Here is a 26807-nt window from a genome sequence, read left to right as displayed (position 1 = left end):
AAGAATAAAATATGAGATGTTAGACTGAAATATTAAGACAATTTACAATACTATATAAGAAAAATATTATTTATCAATTCATTTATTGCAATGCATATTAGCACTTTTTTATTGAACTCATGTTTGAGTCAACTCAGTTTCACATTAAACTGAGGAATCTTACCAAAAGTTTGGTTTTTCCCTCTTGTGTTGTTTTACTCACTTTGAGACTTCTTATTATGTTTTACATACTTCCTGTGCTTGCTCATGTGAAAGAATTTGTTGATTTTTTTTTCCCTTTCATTTGGTGTATATTTTCTTTCTTCTATCCACCCAGGAGGCCAAGATTAAGGCCAACACTCTCCATAACTTCCCTGATTCTATCCCTAAAGACGTTTCTTTTCTTTGAACTTCTATAGCACTACTAGCCTACATTACACATAATATTACTCTTATTACAACAGCTTTATGTCATTAATTTGTTAGTCCTTTACAAGACTTCTGATGAGTGAGACCAGATCTCATGTTGTACATGCCCCTTACTTTTCTTGGCATATGGCTGAACACATTATGAATATTTAAGAAATGCCTCTTCACTCACGACCAAATATGTTTGAGCCAGGCACTGTTCTATTTGCTATAGATATTTCAGTTAGTAGGATAAAAATGTATTCCCTCTTAAACTTGTATTTCAGCAGCAAGGAGAGAGGAAATAGGTCTGTCAAAGTGTTCTATCAGATATTCTTTAATAGCTATAAAGACCTCCAACTGGCAATTGTAATCTATGCCTATGCAGAGAAATGATGGAGAGGAAAAATACAAAGTACTAAAGGAAGCTTTAGCTTTGGAATCTGTGTCAAGATATGGCAAAGAAATTGAGGAAAGGGCATGGACTTCTCTTCGTTCCTAATAGCTCCAGTGAACAGGCCCCTGAAAAACTGAGAGCCACAGCTTTGCTGAAGCCCTAAAATCCTTCATCACCATATCGATTCCTAAAATTTCTTTATTGTGGAGACTAAGTTTTGTATTTCACAGTTAGAGGTAAAAACATAAAAGTCAAAATCTGATTGATGTTTTTCATCGAAAAAATTTGTTAAGTATAAAGTAGCAACCATTCTATTGTTCAATGTAAATAACAACAGCGACCTTAAAATGTGTCTTTCAAACCATGACACTTTAAGGCAAAGGGGGACCCTACTAATAATCATAGCAGGACAATATGGATAAACAGACTCTTCCAGGCAAATTAGGATAAAATATCTTCTAAAATAATAATAGTCACTTTCCTGCTATGCGACTTGCAAGAACAAAACCTATATCCCAGCTGTTAGAATGAAGACAGAATCTCTACTCCATCCGGGAATGATGTGGACATACAGAAAATCAAACGTACATTGAGATATTGACTTGTGACAGCTCTTCAACCATTGAGAAAAAGTCACGCATTAAGATATTTTAGCCACGTATGATTAAAATGCATGCAGCACAGTGGCTCAAGATTTCTCTAAAATGAGTTTCAAATTCCCAGGAATTTGTTAATCAAGCTGTCATTGATTAATTACTTACTAGGAAGTCTCTTGGCAACAAATGCGTAACAAACTTTGATGATGTGAGACAAACCATTTATCTCCTAAGAAAGTCTATTTTCCTAATATTTCTTAACTACTCTAAAACATCTTTGATAGTCTTCCTGGTTTTGAGATTAAAAAGTGATTGATGGTAAATATTAACACTGAATTAGAATTTATTTTGCCCCTGTTCATTGCCATAGCACTGTGCACATATGAAGTACTTACTTCAACCACATTGTAATTACTGTTTCTTGACACATATCTCCGTTGCAAAAATGAGATCTCTAGGATGAATAAATGGATTTCTGTTTTATTTATCTCTGTTTTCCCAACATCTAACTTTCTTTTGCTTTATTGAGATATAATTGACAAACAAAGTTGTATATATTTAAGTTGTATAATGTGATTATTTGATACACTAATATATGGTGGAATGACTGCCACAATTGAATTAGTTGACACATCCATCACCTCACATAGTTACTTTTTTGTTTGTGGTAAAAGCATTGAAGATCTAATCTCTTAGCAAACTGCCTGTACACAATATTTCTATTATTAACTATAGTCACCATGTTGTACATTAAATCCCCAGAACTTACCCATCTTATAATTCAAAGATTATACTCTTTGATCACAACTCCTCATTTCCCCCAACTCCTCAGCTCCTAGCAACCAACCTTCTACTGTTTCTATAAGTGTGACAAATTTTAGATTCCACATATGTTAGATCACACAGTATTTATATTTCTCTGACTTATTTCACTAAACACAATGCCCTCCAGGTTTCTGTATGTTGTAAGGATTTCTTTCATTTTTTTTGTTTGTTTTGGTTGAATCACATTCTACTTTGTGTGCATACAGACACAAACACACACATACCACATTTTCTTTATTCATTCATCACTGACAGGCACATGTGTTGGCTATTGTGAGTAAAGCTACAGTGAATGTGGGAGTGCACATATCTATTGAAGATACTGCTTTCTTAACCTTCAAATATACACTCAGAACTAAGATTCTGGGTCATATGTGATGTGATTTAGATATGTCACCACCAAATCTCATGTTGAAATGTGATTCCCCAATGCTGGAGGTGGGGCCTAGTGGGAGGTGTTTGGGTCATGTGGGAGGAAACTTCATGAAAGGCTTGGTGCCCGCCTTATAGTAATGAGTAAGTTCTCACTCTGTTAGTTCAAGAGAGAGCTGGGTTGTTTAAAGGAGGCTAGTACCTCCCCCTTTCTCTCTTGCTTCCTCTCTCACCATGAGCACACCTGCTCCCTCTCCACCTGTGATGAGTAAAAGCTTCCTGAGGTCTCACAAGAGGCTAAGCAGATGCTGGTCCAATGCTTGTACAGTCTGAAGAACTGTAAAGCAAATAAATCTCTTTCTTCTATAAATTACTGTCCTTTGATCTAGCATTTTTTAGCAAAACGTTAAAAAACAGATATTTAACATATCATTTTCAATCCAATTCAGGCCAAGTGGATTAAAGTTGAGTAAGTATATAGCGGTCTTAAATATGCATGCCCGTGTCTTCACGATAGAATTATTTATTTTTCTACTATCTCAGGTATCCCTTTCTAGCAATGCAAAATGGAATAAGACAATATGGCAGTTCTATTTTTTATTTTCTTAGGAACCTCCACACCGTTTTCCATAATGGCCATACCAATTTATGTACTCACCAACACTGCTCAAGAATTCACTTTTCTTCACATCTTCACAACAGTTATCTTTTGGTTTTGTAATAATAAACAGGTGTGAGGTAATATCTCATTGTAGTTTTAATTTCAGCATCTAATTTAAAAAAACAATATACTGCAATCTATCCATTTGACAGAGGGCTAATATCCAGAATCTACAAAGAACTTAAATTTACAGGGAAAAAAAAAAATCAAAAAGTGGGCAAAGGATATGACAGACATTTCTGAAAAGAAGACATTTATGCAGCCAACAAACATATGAAAAAATGCTCATCATCACTGGCCATTAGAGAAATGCAAATCAAAACCGCAATGAGATACCCTCTCATACCAGTTAGAATGATGATCATCAAAAAGTCAGGAAACAACAGATGCTAGAGAGGATCTGGAGAAATAGGAATGCTTTCAAACTGTTGCTTGGAGTGTAAATTAGTTCAACCATTGTGGAAGACAGTGTGGTGATTCCTCCAGGATCTAGAACTAGAAATGCCATTTGATCCAGCAATCCCATTATTGGATATATACCCAAAGATTACAAATCATTCTACTATGAAGACACATGCACACATACGTTCACAATAGCAAAGTCTTGGAACCAACCCAAATGCCCATCCGTGATAGACTGAATAAAGAAGATGTGGCACGTATTTACCATGGAATACTATGCAGCCATGGAAAAGGATCAGATCATGTCCTTTGCAAGGATATGGATGTAGCTGGAAACCATCATTCTCAGCAAACTAACACAAGAATAGGAAACCAAACATCGCATGTTCTCATTCATAAGAGACAGTTGAACAATGAGAACACATGGTCACAGTAAGGGGAGCATCACATTCTGGGACCTGTTGGGGGATCGGGAGCTAGGGGAGGGATAGCATTAGGAGTAATACCTAATGTAGATGACAGGTTGATGGGTGTAGCAAAGCACCATGGCACATGTATACCTATGTAACAAACCTGCACGCTCTGCACATGTATCTCAGAACTTAAAGTATAATAAAAATAAATAAATAAATAAGAAAACAAACAAAAATAAACAACACACTAAGAGGAACTAAGGAAACACACAGAAATACTGCAAGTTTTATACAAGCCAAAATAAAAATAAAATAATAAGCTTGAATTGTGTAAGGAAATATGAACAGACAATACATTTATTAAAACAATGAGAAGACAAAAAATTCGGGATAAAAATTTTACTAGACAAAATAGAATTCAGACCACAGGGATTAAGTGTTAGTATGAACATTTCAAATACTGAAGGTTAAGATTAACAGTGAAGACACAGCAGAAGGTCTATGCACCAAAAACACAGCAACCACTTTTGTAGTACAGAAACTATAGAACATGTATAAAGAAATAGAAAAACGCTAAAAGTAAATATTTAAAACATCATTTTCAATTTAATTGAGGCCAAGTGGATAAAAGTTTAGTAAGTACACAGGAGTCTAAATAGTATATTCCATAGAGAAACATAAACTTTACAACATAGTAATAAAAGACCCTATTCTCAACTACACATGAAGTACTCACAAAAGCTGACCAAATATATTAGAAAACTCCAAAACTTTTATAAGTAAAACTGATACAAATCAGATTATCTGATAACAATACAGCATAATAATGATATGCACAAAGAAAACTCTGTCCATATGGGAATTTTTTATACTTTTATTTTGGGTTCAGGGGTATAGGTACATGTTTGTTACACAGTCAAATTGCATGTCATAGGGGCTCGGTGTACAGATTGTTTTATCATCTAGGTAATAAGCCCAGTACTTGATAGGTAGTTTTTTGTTTCTCACCCTCTTCCCACCATCTACCCTCAAGTAGGCCCCAGTGTCTTGTTCCCTTCTTCGTGTTCATGTGTACTCAACATTTAGCTCTCACTTACAAGTAAGAACATTCAGTATTTGGTTTTCTGTTCCCGCACTAATTTGCTTAGGATCATGATTGCTGTAAAGGACGTGATCTCATTATTTTTATGGCCATGTAGCATTCCATGGTATAAATGTACCACATTTTCTCTATCCAGTCTAACAGTGATGAGCATTTAGGTTGATTCCATGTATTTGCTTGTGAATAGTGCTGGGATGAACACATGTGGGCCGATGTCTTTATGATATTAACAAAGATATTTATTTTCCTACAGGTATATAATCAGCAATGTTATATGATAAATAGAAGTTCTTGTTGTAGCTCTTTGAGAAACCACCAAACCACTTTTCACCATGGTTAAACTAATCTATATTCCCATTAGCAGTGTGTAAGCTTTCCTTTTTCTCTGTAACTTCGCCAGCAGCTGTTTTTTGGCTTTTGAATAATAGTCATTCTGACTGGTGTAAGATAGTATCTCATGGTTTTGATTTGCATTTCTCTAATAATTAATTAAAGTAGAGCATTTATTCGTGTGCTTGTTGGATGAGTATATGTTTCTTTTGAATAGTCTGTTCATGTCCTTTGCCCACTTTTCAGTGGGGTTGTTTTTTGCTTGTTATTTTTTTCATTTTTATTTTTTTTTTAAGTTCTGTATAGATTCTGGATAGGAGACCATTTCTGGATTCAAAGTTTGCAAAACTTTTCTCTCATTCTATAGGTTGTCTGTTTACTCTTTTGATAGTTTCCTTTGCAGTACAAAAGCTCTTTAGTTTAATTAGGTCCCATTTGTCAATTTTTGCTTTTGTTGCAATTGCTTTTGGTTTCTTTATCATAAAATCATTGCCAAGGCCTATTTCCAGAATGGTATTTCCTAGTTTATCTTTTAGGATTTATAAATACCCTAGAAAGCTTTAGGTCTTACATTTAAGTCTGCAATCAATCTTGAGGTGAATTTTGTATATGGTGTAAGGAAGGGGTTCAATTTCAACCTTCTGCATATGGCTTACCAGTTACCCTAGCACCATTTATTGAATAAGAAGTTTTTTTCCTGTTGCTTGCTTTTATTGACTTTGTTATAGGTCTCTGGCATTATTTCTGGGCTCTCTATTTAGTTCCATTGGTCTATTTGTCGTTTTTTGTATCCATACGAAGCTGTTTGGGTTATACTGTTGCCCTGCAGTATAGTTTGGAGAAAGGTATGCCTCCAGATTTTTTTTTTTTTTTTCTTAAGATTACCTTGGCTATTTGGTAGGTTTTCTGGTTCCATACAAATTTTAAAATATATTTTCTTTTCAAATTCTGTGAAGAATATCATTGGTAGTTTTATAGGAATAGTATTAAATCTATAAGTTGCTTTGAGAATTATGGCCACTTGAATAATATTGATATTGCCTATCCATGGGCATGAAATGTTTTTCCATTTGTTTGTGTCATCTCTGATTTTTTTTGAGCAGTGCTTTAATAATTCTTGTTGTAGAGGTCTTTCACCTCTCTGGTTAGCTGTATTCCTAGGTATTTTATTCTTTTGTGGCTATTGTAAATGAGATTGCATTATTTATTTAGCTCTCAGCTTGGGCATTGTTGGTGTATAGAAATGGTACTGACTTTTTCCATAGACTCTTTATTCTGAAATTTTCCTGAAATTATTTATCAGCTTAAGGAGCTTTTGAGCAGAGACTATGGGGCTTTCCAAGTACAGAATCATATCATCTGCAAGCAGAGTTAGTTTGACTTCCTCTCTTCCTATTTGGATGTCTTTTACTTCTTTATCTTGCCTGATTGTTCTTACTAACATTTCCAGTATTATGTTGAATAGGAGTGGTGAGAGTGGGCATCCTCATCTTGTCCTTGTTCTCAAGGAGAGTGCTTCCAGCTTTTGCCCATTCAGTACAGTGTTGGCTGTGGGATTGTCATAGATGGCTCTTATTATTTTTAAGTTTATTCCTTCAATGCCTAGTGTGTGATTGTTTAACAGGAAAAGATGATGAATTTTATCAAAAGTCGTTTCTGTGTCTATTGAGCTAATCATGTGGTTTCTGTTTCTTATTATGTTTCTGTAATGAATCACATTTATTGATTTGCACATGTTGAACCAACCTTGCATTTCAGGGATAAATCATACTTGATGGTGATGCATTAGTGTTTGATGTGCTACTGGATTTGATTTGCTAGTATTTTGTTGAGGATTTTTGCATCTATGTTCATCAAAGATATTGGCCTGAAGTTTTTTTTTTTCTTGTCGTCGTTGTGTCTTTGCCAGGTTTTAGCATCAGAATGAAGAGTTCTAAATGTTGAAACAAATCCTTGAAATACATCAAAATAGAACCTCTTTAAGAACAAATTTCACAGGACCTACATAAAAATAACACAATGAAAAAAAGGTATTCAGCAACAAATAGCACAATGAATAGAATTGTACCTTACATCTCAATACTAATGTTGAATAAAATGGCCTAAATGCACCACTTAAAAGACACAGAATGGCAGAATGGATAAAAATTCACCAACCAAGTTTCTGCTGTCTTCAGGAGATGCATGTAACACATAAGGACTCACATAAACATAAGGTAAAGGGGTGGAAGAAGATATTCCATGCAAATGGACATCAAAAGTAAGCAGGAGTAGCTCTTTTTATATCACATAAAACAAACTTTAAAGCAACAGCAGTTGAAAATGACAATGAGGGACAATATATAATGATAAAAAGATTAGTCCAATAGGAAAACATCACTTCATTCAGGCAGTGGCCACAGAATCCGTGCTTGCTTGCCCATGCCATTAGCCACAGCAGTGTGGTGAGGTACACATGTGTCAGCTGAAGCAGGGTAACAATGTCGATTGGGCTGTGACATTCTTGCATGTGCTTGTAGCAGCAGCATAGTGGTGGTGGGGCACTGGTAGGGACAGGGTTGCTGGCACCTGTGCTTGCATTAGTCCCAGTGGTGATGGTGGTAGGCATGGGGTGCTGGTATGCATGGGGCTGCCAGTACCCCTACACATTTGCACTGGCCGCAGCGGCGCTGCTAGGGGGCAGGGTTGCTGATGTTCACGCACAAGTTCACACCAGTGATTGTGACATGGCCAGGTGCCCTCACATCAGCAGGCAGGGAGCAGCAAGGTGTGCTTGCCTGGCAGCAGTGGCACAGTAGAGTATGTGTGCTGGAGAGGGAGGGGAGGTGAAGTCTGTCTATGGGAATGCTGGCAAAGCAGTGGGTGGGGAGGGGGCTGTGGGCGAGTGCATGCCAGCAAAGAAACTCAGGGGAGGCTGCAGTAGGGGAAGAGTGCCTGTGGGCTGGTGCATGTCGGCAGGGGCCAATCTGTGGGAGCTCTCCAATGGTCAAACATGGTCTGCCAGCAAAGGAGCTATAATGAGGGTCCTTCAGAAGTACCCTGGTTGGGCCCGCGAGGCTGCACTGCAAACAGGTATAGCCAGGCTAGGCTCCTGGGAAGGGCCAGCAGAGAAGAGGGCCACTCACATCAGGCTGGGTCTGTCTCATGGGCAAGACCTCTCTGCTCCATCCAGGTCTGACAGTTATTAAGGCTAGTCTCCTAGAGGAGCATTGCTCTCTTTGAGGGAGGGATGGGCATTTCTGGCCATGCTCCACTGCAGATGTTTCCATACTAAGCCCTCTGAGCTCTGCACTGGCTGAAGTCTGCCCCATCACCTCTAAGCAGTTCCCCCTGCTAGCTCAAGTGTCCATGATGTTGTGAGGTCTCCTGCTGCTACGATTATGGAGGTTCATGGCGAAAGTGAGCCACTCCTCGCCTGCCCAACTCACCCCTTCACTAGGAGTTACTGAGGTCCAGGAACGAGTCCTAGTGCTCAGTAGCCCCTGCACTGTTTCCAGATTCCTCCCCATTCAGCTCAACATTTATGTCCTCCCTCCATCGACTCTCAGTGCCTTCCCTTGAAAGATCTGCTAGGAGTGTGTCTGTCTCCCAAACTCCCTTTCTCTCTGTGGGAGATGTTCCTCCTGAATGCATCTATCCTGCGATCTTCCAATTGAAAATTTATAAATTTTATTTTACACCTTTTGTGTAAAACGGAAAATACATAATACAATTGCAGAATTTCTAAAAATTAATGAAAAATCAAAACACTACATATGAGAAATTATGAAATAAAATTAAACAACTGTATAAGAACTTAAGGCTATGAGTTTTCTTGTGCTAGCAATAAAAATGAAAGAATGAAAATAAATAAATTCCTTTTGTGACTCATTATATAATGGAAAAAGAAATAAGGTTAACAAAGAGAAAACTGTAAAGTAATACATCATGAAATAGATGCAAAACTCTGTAATAAAATATTTACAAATTGAAGTCATCAATCTATAAAAAAGATAATATATCATGACCAAATGGGTTTATTCCAGAAATTCTACATTGGCTTGATATTTGAAAATCAGTTAATGTAATTCAACGTATTGACAAAATAATGAAAATTAATATATAATTAACCCAGCAGATTAAAAAAAAGTGGGGAAATTCCATACTCATTTATAAAGGCTTTTTGTGTAAGATCTGAAGCAAGGTTAGAATTTCACTGTCAGCACATGCCCAACATTTTTCTGCATTCCTAGCCAGTAAAAAAGTTGAGAGAAAAAAGATATATAAAGGAACAAAGATTTAGGGGGAAAAAAAGCAAAACTGGCTATTTACAGATGACATAAATTTTTTCATAAATTTTTATGTTCAGTGATCAACAAAAAGCTAGTAAAATTAATGTCAATTTACCATAATTGCAGGAGAGAAGATCAATATGCAAAAACAAATTGCATTACTAAATTATAATTACTAAACTAATATTAGAATAAACAATTTGAAAATATAATTTTTAAAATAATTCTGTTTATGATAGTATTTACATTTTGAAAATAATAAAGATAAATATAATAAAAGATGTGTAAGACATACACTATGAACTACAGAACATTACAGGAAAATCAGCCAAAACAATTGATGTGATATATAATTGTTAATGGAATGGAAGACTAAATGCTTAAGATACTGTTTTCCCCCAAATTGATTATCAATTCTAAAAGATCCCAAACATAATCTCAGCATGTGCTTACATAAATTGACAATATAAATCTAAAATGTATATGGAAAAATAAAGGATTAAGAATAGCAAAAACACCTTTGAAAAATATGAGAACTTATTCTCTCTGATTTCAAGATTTACTATAAACCTACAATCACCAAAACAGTGTTTCATTGGCATAAGATTAGATCTATTAATAAACGAATCAAAATAGAAAGTTCACAAATAAACTGAGATGTGGTCAGAATGTTTTTGATATGGGTATCAAAGTATCAAAGTAATTCAACTGGATAATTTTTTTTTTTTTTTTCCAAAATGATACTAAAACAACCCACTATTCCTAGAGGATGATTAGCATTGTCCCTTTCTGACTGATACCATCGCAAAAATTAACTTGAAATACATACATACCTGAATAGAAGCACCTGTGTACATGTGTGTATGTGTGTATATAGTGAGATAAAGCAAATATGACAAAATGTAAAGTTAAAATGGGTGAATTCAGGAAAAGGTGTAAAAGATTGTCATATATTACCTTTCAACTTCTTTGTAGCTTTATATTTTTCAAAATAAAAACTTTTGAGAAAAATTTCTGAAGCAAATACATAAAAAATTAACTTTTGTTCAAGCTGGTTGCTTGATATAAGATGGTCTATCATTATTCTCTATTCAGTATGTATTTGATATATTTTAACATTAAAAAATAAAATTATTAAACTAATAGAAATATTATATAGCTAATTTTATTAACTTCATTTTACAATTAAATGCTGCATTCATGAAGAGACGATTATCTTATAAGTGCTTAGTGTTCAAAATGTAGATTAAATTAATCACCTTGGGTTTGCTATGAGGATATATATTAATAGTTTGTTTATATACAACTTCATAAATAGGTCATACTCCATGAACTTCAAACAGGTCTAAGTGGCTGTAACTTCTTATCATCACCATGAATGTACTGAGAAGAAAACTTCAACAGGTTCAAAATGAAGACAGTCCTTGATCCCTATTTAGATTCTGAGATTATTATATCAGATTAAATTCCATGACACTTGAGAAAAAGCATTCTATTGCAGTCTTGCCAGAGATAAAGCCAGTAAAAATTTGTTTAGTTTCATTTTAATCCCAAAGCAATACCTTTCTTCTTTGCTGTTATTGTCATTCATCTCAGAAACTCAGCATGTTTTACAAAAGACACAGTAGTATTATCCATTACAAAGAAAAGAAAAAGGAGGTGGCAATGGACTTAATCTATTTCAGAGTGTCACCCAGGGCCTGAAGGAGTGGCTAGGGAATTGAGCAATCTAAACCTCTCAGAAGTGGTGCAAAGTTACATTCACTCAAATACAATGCCTGTTCTGGGTTAGTATTCATGTTTCAGTAAAGTTTCTCTTAAGTTAATTTTTTTCTACAAAGCCAAATACAAATCAGCATTGAGCAAAGGTATTATGGCTTTCAGAAGTGGGCTTTTAAACATTGATAGGAGCACTGTGATAACGATGTTGTAGTGTGCTTTAAGGGAAAAGATGTGTGGGAAAAATACAAAGAAAGAAACAGTAGTGTGCCCAGTAATCTGCAAATCAAAGTCTGCCCCTTAGAAATAATTATTATGTTTCAGGAACTGAAGATGAACAGAAAACTCCAAAGTATATGTCATTTGTATACTGAGACATTTGAAACCTTTTACATGGGTCATCTGCAATGGTAAAGGGGAGTGTTTCTAAAATTTCTTTGTTCAGAATTCAAAAGAAATTTCTCCACAGAAGCCACATTATTCATGATGTTTTTTAGGCTAGGTTTCAGAGCAAGACCACAAAAACCTCCTGTGTTCCAAATGGACCTAAAATGTGGTATATATAACCCTTTACTTTTTCCTTTGCCTCTGGAACCAATGCATAGTCCCTCTGAGGCTTTCTTAGACCTTTCTTGCAGGAAACGGTGGAAAGCCATGCATGGTAAAAGAATAACATGCTCTATATAAACTGGTCACTGGGGTCAGAATGTGACTTTATGTCAGAAATACCTGTCGTGAGGTGGGGAAGCTAAATATATCAGGCCCACTTCCCAAGCGGACCTGTTTTCTGGGTAAGGGTTCTCACAAAAACGTAGGAAGATTAACGTAAGGAGAGTCTGGAAAAAGCCATGGATGTGACATTGGTATCTTCACTTCGTGCAAGTCCGAACGCCGTATGTTATCATATGACTCATAGGATGTTATCTTGTATTTCTAAGTGTTCTTATCATTGATGCCTTATTAATTATCAATAACAATTTTAAATTATTAATAATAATGATTAACCATTGGTGAATAATATTCTTAAGTATTATGTTTAATTAATAATGTACAATATTTTATTAATAATATTAGCTACATTTTACTGAGTACTTATATTATATATATATAAAGCACTTAATTCACTTTATCCCTCATACTCATAACAATGCTGAAAAAAGAGATCTTATCCCCAAAGCACAAAGGAGGAAACTGATGTTTAAGGATATTAAAACTACACTTTGAGTTATTCAGCTCTAAATTGGTAGAGTCATGCTTTCAATTTAACTCCTCTTGCTTTAACTACTACGTGTATTAATTAATTTATTCAAGAAATGTTTTAACTTTAGGAGGCAACCTTGCTGTAGGGGATTTTGTCCAGCCAGTAGTAAAGGGGAGTGACTCGAAAGGAGAGCTAGGAGAAGAGCAAAATGGACAAGTATAGGTTGAAGGAAGAGAAATAATATGATAAAGGCTAAAAGGTTTGAGTTGTAATTTAGGGGATCAAATAAGAGATTTTTTAAGCATATACGTGTGTATGTATGTATATACAATCTCCTTCATTTCATGATGATAAATCCCATCTCAAATATTATAGATTTTTACATTTGATTCCATTTGCTTTGAACAATAAATCCACCTACTGGGCAGGCTATCAACCAGGAAAATGTGATACTGTGTATGTTTCCCTATTACACGTTTTTGAATATGTGAAGACAATGTTGCTAGTCATGGAAGTATGGAGTGCTATAAAAATAATAACTTTATGTGAAGTAAAAAGTTAAGCTTTTGACAAAAATGGGACATAGTGAAAATATTCTATGTGGGACATTTTAATTTTTTTTTTCAACTTCTAATCAGTGATGGCAGTACACAAATGGCAACCACATAAGGAAGACAAAAAATCTGCCAATACCTAAGTATATTTAGGAAAATCTGTGACTGGGAAATATGTGCTGGTTTGGAGAAAACAGAAAAAAATCGTCTTCTATTACATGAGATGACAGTACTTCAGAAACAAAACTATATCCGTGCTCGTAAAACTAGGGATATGAATATTTTGTGTACACTTGCCTGTTACTAAAAGTAATCTGGTGAATACGCATGGAAAATTAGGAGTTCTCTAGGATTCTCGTCACAATACGAATACCACATCTCTAATATTTGTTGGCACTATGACATTTCTGAACCCTTGTTTTAAGAGCTCTCAAATGAAAAACACTTGTCTGTCTAGTAGCATGTTTTCCAGGTATGCTGATTTGAGCTCCAGCTAAGTGAATGTTTATTACCAGCATGCTCTCCTTGCCCATCCAAGCCTTTATGTCAGTGGCATTTCCAACATAAAAGTTATATATGTATAAATCTGTTGAAGTTCAAGAGAATCAATATAGACACCCCACTTTTTCCTGTCTGAGTTTTGGAACAATCAAGGTGGACAGAAAAAGAAAAAAAAAAAAAAAAGGAAATAAAAATACCAGCTTCACCACTGATGAAGTAAATATAGATTGTGGCTTATGTGGATTGTATCCTAATCCTTAAGTGTTGACGTCCTCATCTTCACCCAAGAATCAGGAAGACTCCTCTGTACAGTTACAGGTAGAGGTGCAGAGCCACAGGTCTCCCCCTGTAGGCTTTATACCTCCAAGCCTACCACATGGTCAGGAATGGACCCAGGCTCCTGCTCTACATTGAGAGGTGGATCCCAATATGACATGACATAAGGACAAAAAGGATTAACAAACAAAGCAATCCCAGTTTCTAGTTCCAGAGTCATCTGTCACTTGCATCATTTCTTGGCTCCTGGGAAGGCATGAACGGGGGCAGAGGGAGATCAGGAGGGTTATTCCGATGGATATATCTCCAGATGGAAGAAAACAACAAGACTAGGCATGACTATTTCCTCAAACAAAAGCAACACGAGTAGTATAAAATTACACACATAGTATGGCTCATCAATGCATGAAAAATTAGAAACCTTCCATCATTCAGAAAACATTTACTGAGTGTCTGCCTTATGACAAGCACCATGCTAGCAACTGAAGTACAAAGCAAATACAATATAATGTCAAATCACAGTTTATATTCTTTAACTATGCAATGTATCCAACACAAATATTCAAAAGATAATTTAAAAAATAATGTGAGGTATTCAGAACACATTAGAGATCGACATTAGAATATTAGAACCTTTGAATATTATTTAAATTATGAATGATACTCAAGATAACATCTGTATCATTTTATAGACAAAACATGGCCATAAAAATCAATAAGCTGCTTTAAATTCAACCAACTTCAGTAATTCGATTATTTGGCATACTACATTCTCAATACTTTAAGGACAAAACTTTAAAACGTTTGTATTTATAATGATTTGCATTTATTTTATTTTTACCTCCCAGACAAGTGATGCCTTTCTGTTAATGCCTATACTCCATTTATTTAGCATAAATACTATAAGAGCTCTGTAAAAGTAAAGAATAGTATTTTGTTCCATTTTTCTTCCAAAGATGGACGTCATTAAAACATGATTTTTTGGGTCTTTGCCAGGCAACTGAGATAAAGATAAAATAATATAACAAGAACCTTCTGGTTCTTTCAGTAACCAGCACCAATCAATGGGATTATGCTAAATTTCATGCTATAGCAGGTCATATTTTATCAAGGTTCCACTGCATTTACAGTGAACAATAGACCACTATGTAAATCACTTTATTATAACCTTCAAGGTAGTTCTTTAGGCCTGCAGACCTTCTCCACAAAACTTTTAATATAAAAGTTGACAATATTATTTATTAAAACAGCAAAATAAAGTATTTTCATGGAACCTCTAAAAGCATACATTCTTAAAAAAGGTTATGTTATATAAAGAAGTATTTACATATAATAATGTAAATAAAAATAGCTAATCCCTATTCAGTGCTGTCTCATGGCTACCAGCCTTAAGAGACTTACGCATATTATCTCAAATATTAACTTCACCATGGCACTATGAAATAGATACTATTGTTTCTGTTTCACACGAAAAGACACTGGAATATAAAGGAAACAAAATATTACTGAAAACTTAAACATCTAAATAGTTTCTTAAAAATCACAGTTAATTAGTATGAGCAAACCTGGAGATGAACTAGGGTCTGAAGAACTCTAGATCTACACTCTTAAAATTTTCTGCCTCTAATATTTCAACCAAATGGCAGAGTATGTATCTATATAAAATCTACATAAAGTTTATCATTTGCTGTTAAATGACAATAAAATATTTTATATAACTCAATATAATATGTATTTATATAACACATTATATTATCTATCCATATATATGCATAAATACATTACAGGCACCTTTACCTTGTTTATAGGCATTATTATAGATGGATTTGAAACTTTCAATCTCCATATAGATTTTTAGGTACTCAGATTATGCTAAATGCCTACTTCTGTCTTAAAAATTCAAACCACAAAATAAAAGCAAATTACCTCAACTACTTATAGCAGTGATGCAAAAATATACCTCAAAGAAATCATAATATTATATAAACATATTTGATATATCTGATATAACATTATATACACACACATTTTTGTGTGTGTGTGATGTGACTGGTGAAATAAATAGATTAAAACCTTACCATGAAGTTGAATCTGAAAGAACGGGAATGTAATATAAAATGTAAATTATATGTTCCTTCAAAATATAAATTATAAAACAAAATGAGCAGTATTTTTTTGTTTGTTTTAAATCTTCTACTGAAAAATGGGAAAAAGGTATAAATACCTAACTGGGTTCTTTGGCCTTACAGTAGTTCCCAAACTTTAGTGGGTGTCAGTATCACCTGAAGGATTTGTTGAGCTAGATTTCTGGATCCCACTGCCAGGTTTCTTATCCAATGGTCTAGATTGGGTCTGAGAATTTATGTGCCTCGCTTGTTCCCAAGTGATGCAAATATTGGTTCAGGGCTCACACTTGGAGAAACACACTTGAGAACCTGAAAGATATAAAGACTCTTACCTTCATCTGTAGCAGACCAAATCTCTGAGCATCAACTGCTTTGCGAGGATGTGAGCAGGGAAGGGGTATGCCCATCAGCAAGTATAAGCTGTTCCCAAGACTCAGAAACCATTAGAATCACCTGAGGATGTTTTAAAACACCTGTTGCTCAGGTCCTATCCCAGACCAATTAAATACGAATCTCTGGGTGTAGGATTCAGACATTAGTAACACTAAAGCATCCCAGGTGATTCCAATGCAGTCGAATTTGAGACTAACCCATGAGCAGAAGCCAGAAGAAGCCACTCTGCGCATGCCCAGTGGTGGCAAGCAGAAGCCTGCGTATTACAGATCTCAAGGACGTTAAGATTAGAAGCGGTGTATGTTCTCAATCTTAAGTAAGTCACTGCATTTTGTTTTCTTATCAAGTGCATAAAACTTTATAACTGTTTATAACTTTACATCAATACTTACATGATTCAGCTTTATGTGTATGCTTAAATACTAAAGATATTTATGATACAATTATAGTTCCTCTCAGTAACCTCTCTCTTTTCGTTTCTCTCTTTTTCCTAACATTTGCATTTGTCTTAGCTCTTCAAACATACCCCAGACTTACATATAATGTTCCATATACCAGGGTAATACAATGGATAAACGGAAAGCTGTACATAATCATTAGGCATACTTAATCCAGTGCTCGAGATTAAGGACTTGAATTTTGGGTTCATGCTTGTTAGCTTTATGACCTTGAGTAAAGTCTTCCAACTTTTGATCTGCAGAAAGAAGCTAATGACAGTACCTGCTGCCTAGAATCATTGTGTGAATTAAATGAAATAATGCCAGGAGGTATTTAACAAATAGGAAGGGCTCAAATATAAGCTTTTTCATTATATTTCTTTTCTCTTTTAAATTGGTATGTCATTTACTTTGGTTACAAAAAATAAAAACTCAATAGTTTCATATGAAATTTATGACTAAAATATTTCTGGTTGTTGCATGTGTATTGAGTTTTTTTTTTTAATAATTATAAACAAAAACTCATGTTGCTGCCTTTAATAGAACTAAATAAATATGGCAATGAAAGTGGGTAGGATTTTGGTTAAGAAACACTGGAGTCAGCTGACAAACGGAAATCAGTTGTAGAGAGATAGAAGGGGAGGTTTTCTGAAGAGAATGCAAGAAATTCTGTAAAATTCAGTTCCCAGTCTACTCCTGACACTTATTAATGAAATCTTTTTAATGAATTAATCATTTGCATTTTATGCCTCTATTCTTTGGGCTAGAAATCACTAAATTTAAACATATAGCTTTAACTAGACTCTATATTTTTTCAATTATATATTTAGCATTTATTTTTATAGCTAAGTGAAGTTCTCTTACATACCAAAACATGGTAATATACCATGATAAAATATTTACATGATTGATCTCATTGGAAAACCTATATATTAGCCAGGCGCAGTGGCTCACGCCTGTAATTCCAGAACTTTGGGAGGCCAAGGCGGGTGGATCACCTGAGGTCAGGAGTTCAAGGCTAGCCTGGCCAACATGACGAAACCACGTCTCCAATAAAAATACAAAAATTAGCCAGGCATGGTGGTGTATGTCTGTGGTTCCAGCTACTAGGGAGGATGAGGCAGCAGAATTTCTTTAACCTGGGAGGTGGAGGTTGCAGAAGTAATTTCCTCACATGTTTTTTTCGAACATGTTTTATACAATTAACTCAAATTTGATAATGTATTTTTAAAACGTTTGAGTATCATCTCTTAAAAATCATTTTCCCCTGCTTCGGATAATATAAATGATAATGTCTTTTATTTTTAATTAGACAATTTATATAAATAAAGGCATGATTACTCTAATAATTTATTTTCTTTTTACAGTAATATTAGTTTTTGTTACAATTTTATAAATAAAATAAAAATTACATCACTGAAGTGAATAATATGAGTATACAATGTATTTTATTGAATTACTACTATGAAAAAGGTATTGTAAAAGCAGCAACTAATTATGGTGGAATAACCTAAAACCAGGAGTCGATAAACTCACCATAAAAGAGGAGATAGTACTTATGGGCAGTCTCTGCATCATTCTTTTTCTTCTTCTTTTAAACAAGCATTTATAAACAACAAAACTTTTCTTGGCTTGAAAACTATACCAAAATGGGCTGTGAACTGGATTCGGCTTCTGGGCTGTAGTTTGTCAGCCCCTAATCAAAAATACTTTTAGAGTCTTTTACCATTAATATCAGTGTGGTTTTTGAACCAAGATTTGAATATTGTCAGAAAATTTTCAATGACATTTAGAGAACATTCATGAAGTGACCAATAATTGAAAAATGGTTAGAAATCAGCATAACTCATACAAAATTACGGACACAATGATTCAGTAACACCGAATTGCACAATAGCAACACTACCAGAACAAACTTTAAAAAAATGCCTAAAATAGAGACAGCTGTGCATGATTTACTTCAGTTTTAGTCATAAAATTCAGTATTATGTGCCAAGAATCTGAATTATGAAGCAAGGAATAAAAAGGCACAGACTTCTTGTAATGAAGTGTTACCCACAGAAGGGAAAAATGAATGCAAATTGTACCTATATTTGAATAAGGACAATTGTCAGTAACATAGGGTGCAATTATTTGTTCATGAATCGATGTGCAAAAATATATACATAGTTTTATTTTTTAAAACATGCACAAGGAATTCTATTTTCATGCAAAAATATTTCTCATATCCTCAAAATATATATCTTCAGAATATAAGCTTTATTATTTGGAATATATTAAGTTACACTGTATAAATACAGCATAAACATAATTTAGGTAGTTGATAGTATTTCATTAATGATGTTCTGGCTGAACCAGCTAAAAATTGCTTTGCAAAACTTTTTTAAAAATTTGTTATTTTTATTCCTTGGAAGACTTTTGAAAAAGCAATTATATGACTGTATGTGCATATTTATATATTTTATATATACACACACACATATATTTAAGTAGCAATTCATATATTTTAAGAATCATAGGGTTTGAAATAGTGTATTTTCATAACAGACTATCTTTACTTTTGCCTGGAAGCTTTCATAGTCATTATCAGTCTTCTATCTCAGGGAGAGGGGGAAAAAAAGGAAAAAACTAAAAACTGTACTAGAAGAACCATTTCAAGACCAATTGATTTTATTGCCTGCATACCGATTTTGCAGAATTATTTGGGAAATGAAACAGAAGGAAGCTTCTGGGAAAGCACAGTAGAAATCCATCAAGAGAAAACAATTTGTAAAAACTAAATCACATCATCTTGGTATATTACAGAATACTGTGAAGAAGTATGAAAATGACTATGTCTCAATTGAAAAATAAAAGCCAGAATTATACACCTACAACTTATGAAAGACAGCTTATATTATACACACACAAATAATATATATAATGTTTATATTACAGTAAATTATATTAAGTATATATATAAAAATATAAAATGTATACCAAAATACATATATGAAGATTGCTCTTTCCTGCCTTTGAAAAATGTTCTAAGCAATTTAGCTCTAGTTTTCATGTTGTGTAATTAGAGAAATTCATCTTATTGCTAGTTAAAATGTGATCAGTGACTACAGTTTAGTGTTTGAGACTCACTAAATGTTCCAGTGAGACTCCAGGGGCAGCCATTGTGGGTCAGTTAGAGCATTACGAAAGAAGGGAAAACAGTTGAAAGGATTGCTATAATAGAAATATGCAAGAAAGACATTGAAGGACTAAGAAATACGGTGGTAAATTTTACCCATTGGGTAGTAAAAATTTTCGATAAAAGATAATGTTAGAGAATAATTTTTAAAAATTAGTAGCTGTTTCTTAGACATGATAAAAGGAGAAATTGAAGATGGATTATGGTTTAGAAGTGTCAGAGGATTGTTAATATATTTGACTAGTAGGAAATACTATCACAAGAACAGAAAACCAAACACCACATGTTCTTACTGATAAGTGGGAGTTGAACAATGAGAGCACATGAACACAGGGAAGGGAATACCACACACTGGGGGTGGGGGCTAGGAGAGGGATAGTATTAGGAGAAATATCTAATGTAGGTGACGTGTTGATGGGTGCAGCTAACCACCATGGTACATGTATACCTATGTAACAAACCTACACATTCTGCACATGTACTCTAGGACTTAAAGTATAATTTAAAAAAAAGAAATTAAAAAAAGAAATGTTAAACTGTAAAGGGATAGTTTTTTTTTACTTGTTCTAATATTTTTTTTTACTTCTAATAACAAAGTGGCAGAAATCCAGTAAATATAACTTGTATTAGAAAAGAGCAAAGACATTAAAATATTTAAAAAACTGTCGTTAGAGGTTACTAATAAGAGAACCACAATAAAGACATTTGAATTACTTATTTCTGCTTTTAATCTGCTATAATAAAATTTATTTTGAAGTAGGCTATTTACCTGAAAGTATCTAAAAAATTTATTCAATGGTGAAATGTAGCATAACTCAGAAGATGTTTGCAAATTGTATTTCAAAACTAAAATCTATTTAATCAATACTACATAAATAACTTCATGGATGGATGAGAAAACAGTTTCTTCTGTTTATAGTAAGTGACATACAGATTAATTACATATAAAAAGTTATCATGGTCCCCAAAGCAAAAGCCCTCATGATGACAACTCTGATATCTGCTAAAGAAAAGTCCATTACTTTTATTTTCTGATGTAAGCATGTATTCATTGCTTATGCTCCATTTAGGTCAAGGAAGTGGCTAAAACCTATTCAGCTGACAGTAGCAGGGGGTGGGGTGGGGGGGGGGCGGGAAATAAATCTGAGATGAAAGTTCTTTATCATATTGAAAAAAATAATGTATTCTATTAACATGAAATTCTTACTGATATTTTTACTTATACAGAAAAAATAGATAACAAGGATTTAGGCCAGGTGCAATGGCTCATACCTGGAATCCCAACACTTTGAGAGGCTGAGGCAGAAGGATCACTTGAGCCCAGGAATTTGAGACCAGCCTAGGAAAAATGCTGAGACCTTGTCTATTTAAAAAAAAAAAAAAAAAAAAAAAAAAGCCAGGTGTGGTGGTGGCACACACCTGTGACCCAGCTACTCAGGAGGCTGAAGCAGGAAGATCTCGAGCTCAAGAGGTTGAGGTTGCAGTGAGCTGTGTTCGTACCACTGTGTTCCAGCCTGTAGTGACAGAGCAAGACCCTATCTCAAAAACCAAAGAAAAATGAAAAAACAAACAAAAATAATAATAAGGTTTTGATGTTATGTATTATTTCACATAGCACATAACCATCAATGAAAGGAAAGTTATAAGGATAATATCTTTTTTTTTTTTTTTTCCTCTCCCTGTCGCCCAGGCTGGAGTGCAGTGGCGGGATCTCGACTCACTACCACCTCCACCTTCCGGGTTTTCGCCATTCTCCTGCCTCAGCCTCCCGTGTAGCTGGGACTACAGGCGCCCGCCACCTCGCCTGGCTAATTTTTTGTATTTTTTAAGTAGAGACGAGGTTTCACCATGTTAGCCAGGATGGTTTCGATCTCCTGACCTCGTGATACACCTGCCTCGGCCTCCCAATGTGCTGGGATTACAGGTGTGAGCCACCGCGCCTGGCCAAGGATAATCATTTCTTAAACCAATATTCTCAAATACTAAACTCTCAGGTTTTGCTTTATTTAAAAGAGAATGAATTTGGTTGAATATTATCATCTCAGACTTAAATAAAATGGCAAGCTTCCAGAAATATTCTACTTTATTTACTATTAGTATCTGCAGAATATGGGGATAACAATGATCAATTTGTTTGATAATTGACAATAAGGCTTTTTTCAAGAATTGTACGAGATACCAAGATTGATACTTGCTTTATCTTCAAAATTATTTTTAATATGCTGAGCAGCCAGGAACTGGTTATATGTATGCCATCACACATTTTTTTCAACTACCAGAAAGTGTTGTGCAGAATCTTTCCAACAACACAGGAGTATACATCAATTAGAAACAGAAATGTTTTTGTGTTCCATAGGAGCAAAATGTCAAGAAGTGCTCATGTATTTTACAATAAGCATTTATACTTTTTATATACTATGTTTAGTCCTTTCAAACTTTTATTTTAAAATAAAATTATTAAAATTTATTAAAATTTTAATTTAATTTTTAAATTAAAATTATTCCTTTATGTGTACCATTAGAAATAAAAACTATGACATGAAGATAGTTCTTTTGTATATCAAAAAATTTTTCTTTTGATAAAATGTATATAAAACTGGCAATACACATCTGGTATTGAAATACTGTCACTATTTCTGAATCAACTCCTATCAAAGTGTCCATTTTTTTCAAATTGAAGAACTATTACATGAAAAATGGAAACAGAATGTGTTTTTTTTTTCAATTTTACAAATTCCGGGGTACATGTGCAAGTTTGGTACATGTGTATATTGTGTGATGCTGAGGATATGATGGATGCCATCACCCAGGTACTGAGTATAGTACCCAATAGGAAGTTTTTTAACCCTTGCCCTTCCCCTTCCCTCCTCACTCTAGTAGTCCCCAGTGTCTGTTGTTGCCATATTATGTCCCTAAGAAACCAGAAATGTGGGTTTAGCTCCCGCTTAAGTGAGAGTATATAGTATTTGGTTTTCTGATTCACTTATGATAATGTCCTCCAGCTGCATCCATGTTGCTGAAAAGGACATGATTTTGTTCTTTTTATGGCTGTGTAGTATTTCATGGTCTATATGTACTACATTTTCTTCATCTAATACATCACTGGTGGACATCTAGGTTGATTCCATATCTGCTATAGTGAATAGTGCTGTGATGAACATATGAGCACATAGGTCTCTTTGGTAGAACGGTTTGGTTTCTTTTGGATATATACCCAGTGATTGGTTTGCTAGGTTGAATGGTAGGTCTGTTTCAAGTTTTTGGGAAATCGCCAAACTACTTTCCACAGTAGCTGAAGTAATTTACACTCCCATCAACAGAGCATAAGTGTTCCCTGTTCTCCACAGCCTCACCAACATCTACTGTGTTTTGATTTTTTGGTAATAGCCCTTCTTACTGGTGTGAGATGATATTTCATTGTGGTGTGATTTGCATTTATCTGATTTTTAGTGATATTTAGCATCTTTTTTCAGGTTGGTTGGTTGGTTGCTTGTATATCTTCTTTTGATAAATGTCTGTTGATGTCTTTTGCCCATTTTCTAACGGGGTTATTTGGTTTTTGCTTCTACAATTGTTTAAATTGCATATAGATTCTGGATATTAGACCATTTTTCAGATGTAAAATTTACAAATAATTTCTCACATTCTGTAAGTTATCTTTTAACTCTGCTGGTAGTTTCTTATGCTGTGCAGAAGCACCTTAGTTTCATTAGGTCCTACTTGTCCATTTTTATTTTTGTTGCAATTGCTTTTGAGGACTTAGTCATAAATTATTTCCCGAAGTCAATATACAGAATGGTGTTTTCTAACTTTCTTCCAGGATTCTTATAGTTTGAGGTCTTACATTAAATTTTTTGACCTATATTGAGTTAATTTTTGTATATGGTGAAAGATGGGGGTCTAATTTCATTCCTCTGCATATGGCTAGCCAGCTATTTCAGCATCATTTATTGAAAAGGGAGTAGTTTCCCCATTGCTTGTTTTGTCAATTTTGTTGAAGATCAGATAGCTGTAGGTGTGTGACTTTATTTCTGGGTTCTCTAGTCTGTTCCTTTTGTCATGTGTCTATTTTTCCACTAGTACCATGTGATTTTGGTTACAACAGGGTTATGGTATAGTTTGAAGTAGGGTAATGTGATACCTTCAGTTTTGTTCTTTTTGCTTAGGTTTTCCTTAGCTATTGGGTTCTTTTGTTTCCATGTGAATTTTAGAATAGTTTTTTTGTGTTTTTTTTTTTCTACTTCTGTGAAGAATGTCATTGGTAGTTTGATAGAACCTACAAATTGCTTTAGACAGTATTGCCATTTTAGCAATATCAATTCTTCCAATCGTGAGCATGTAATGTTTTCCATTTGTTTAAGTCATCTATGATATCTTTTAGCAGTTTTTTCTAGTTCGCCTATTAGAGACTTTTCACCTCCTTGGTTAGATGTATTCCTGGGTATTTTATATGTTTTGTGGCTATTGTAAATGGGATTGCATTCTTGATTTGGCTCTCACCTTGAACGTTATTAGTGTATAGAAATGTCACTGATTTTTGTACATTGATTTTGTATCTTGAAGCTTTACTGAAGTCATTGATCAGTTCCAGGAGCCTTTTCATGGAGTCTTTAGAGTTCTCTAGTTATAGAAACATCAGTGAGCAGAGAGAGTTTGTCCTCTTCTTTTTCTATTTGAATGCCTTTTTTTTTCTTTCTCTTGCCTAATTGCTCTGGCTAGCACTTCCGGTACTATGTTGAATAAGGATGGCTAGAACTTCCAGTTCTATGTTGAATAGGATGATGAGAGTGGGCATCCTTGTTTTCTTCCAGTTCTCAAGGCGAATGGTTCCAGCTGTTGCCCATTCAGCACAATGTTAGCTGTGGGTTTGTCATAGATGGCTCTCATTATTTTGAGGTATGATTCTTCAATGCCTAGTTTGCTGAGAGTTTTTATTATACTGGGATGTGTCATTTTATCAAAAGCTTTTACTGTGTCTCTTGAGATGATCATATGGCTTTTGTTTTTTATTCTGCTTATGTGTTGAATCATTTTTTATCTGTGCATGTCAAACCAACTTAGCATCCCAGGAATGAAGCCTATTTGATAATAGTATAGTAGTAGTAGTAGTAGTAGTAGTAGTAGTAGTAGTAGTAGTAGTAGTAGTAGTAGAATGCTGCTGGATTCAGTTTGGTAGTATTTTGTTGAGAATTTTTACATCTATGTTCATCAGGGATATATTGGCCTATAAGTTTTTTCTTTTTGTCATATCATTGCCTGGTATTGGTATCCATGTGATACTGGCTTTGTAAGGTGAGTTAGGGAAGAGTCCCTCCTCTTGGAATTTTTGGAAAAGTTTCAATAGAATTGGTACCAACTATTCATTGTACATCTGGTAGAATTCAGCTGTGGATCCATCTGATCCAGGACTTTTTGGGGTTGGTAGGTTTGTTTTTTTTTTAATTAGTGATTTGATTTCAGAACTTGATATTGGTCTGCTCAGGGTTTCAATTTCTTCCTTATTCAATCTTGGGAGATTGTGTTGCCAGGAATTTATTCATTTCTTTTAGATTTTCTAGTTTTATATGTCCACAGGTACTCACAGTAGTCTTTGAAGATGTTTTATATTTCTATGGGATTGGTTGTAATGTCACCTGTGTCCTTCTGATTGTACTTATTTGGATCTTTTCTCTTTTTTTATTTGCTAATCTAGCTAGTGGTCTATTCATCATAGTTATCCTTTGAAAGAACTAACTTTTGATTTCACTGATTCTTTTGGATCTCAGTTTCATTCAGTTCCGCTCTGATTTTAGTTATTTTCTTCTGCTAGCTTTGGGATTAGTTTGTTTTTCTTTCTCTATTTCCACTATGTGTGATGTTAGATCCTTAATTTGAGATCTTTCTAAGTTTGGGGTAGGCATTTAGCACTATAAACTTTCCTCTTAATACTGCTTTTGCTCTATCCCGGAGATTTTGGTATGCTGTGTCTCTGTTTTTACTTATGTCACACATATATACTTTTTTTTTTTAAATTTCTGCCTTAAAATCATTGTTTATCCAAAAGTCATTCAGGAGCAAGTTGTTTAATTTGGATATTGTTGTATGATTTTGAGAGATCTTCTCGGTATAGATTTCTATTTTTATTCCACTATGTCCCAAGAGTATGAGTGGTATGGTTTTGAGGGTTTTTTTAATTTATTAAAACTTGTTTTATGAGTGAGCATGTGGTTAATCTTGGAATATATTCTGTGTGAAGTGACAGGAATGTATATTCTGCAGTTGATAGGTGGAGTACAGTGTATGTTTTAAATATCATGAATTCACCTTTTTTATTTACAGAAAGCCCCAATTTATTTTTGAATGAAGAAAAAGATGTAATAAACTGCATTTTCAACTGACAAATTTTCCAGAGTTTATATCCTCTTAACATTTTCCATTAAATTGTCATTTTATAATTTACAGAAAGTATGCAATCGCTTTTCTCTCAGAGATAAAAATAATAAGCTAAGTAAAAAAATAATACCTTCTTAATGGTGTATCACAACACATGAAACACATTTGGCTTTCTCTTACAAATTATAAATTAGACTCTCATAAAACTTATAAAATAATAGTCATTATAAATACATATAGTTGCTCTAAAATTCTCAAATGTAATAATTACTATTTAAACTAAGAAGTATACAA

At 34.3% G+C, this 26807-nt stretch overlaps 1 protein-coding gene across 1 annotated transcript in view; it reads left to right on the top strand.

The window, feature by feature from the left end:
• The first annotated feature begins 8091 nt into the window (after window positions 1-8091).
• Window positions 8092-26807, top strand: part of LOC140709591 (uncharacterized) — a 95852-nt gene continuing 77136 nt past the window's right edge. The window contains exon 1 of the mRNA XM_073008677.1: window positions 8092-8252. Coding sequence (XP_072864778.1) covers window positions 8092-8252 — 161 coding nt within the window. The remainder of the gene's footprint in view (window positions 8253-26807) is intronic.

This window comes from Chlorocebus sabaeus, chromosome 21, assembly GCF_047675955.1.
Source record: "Chlorocebus sabaeus isolate Y175 chromosome 21, mChlSab1.0.hap1, whole genome shotgun sequence".
NCBI lineage: Eukaryota > Metazoa > Chordata > Mammalia > Primates > Cercopithecidae > Chlorocebus > Chlorocebus sabaeus.
Note: the sequence above shows the minus strand (reverse complement) of the source record. Positions and strands in the feature narration are given on the sequence as shown.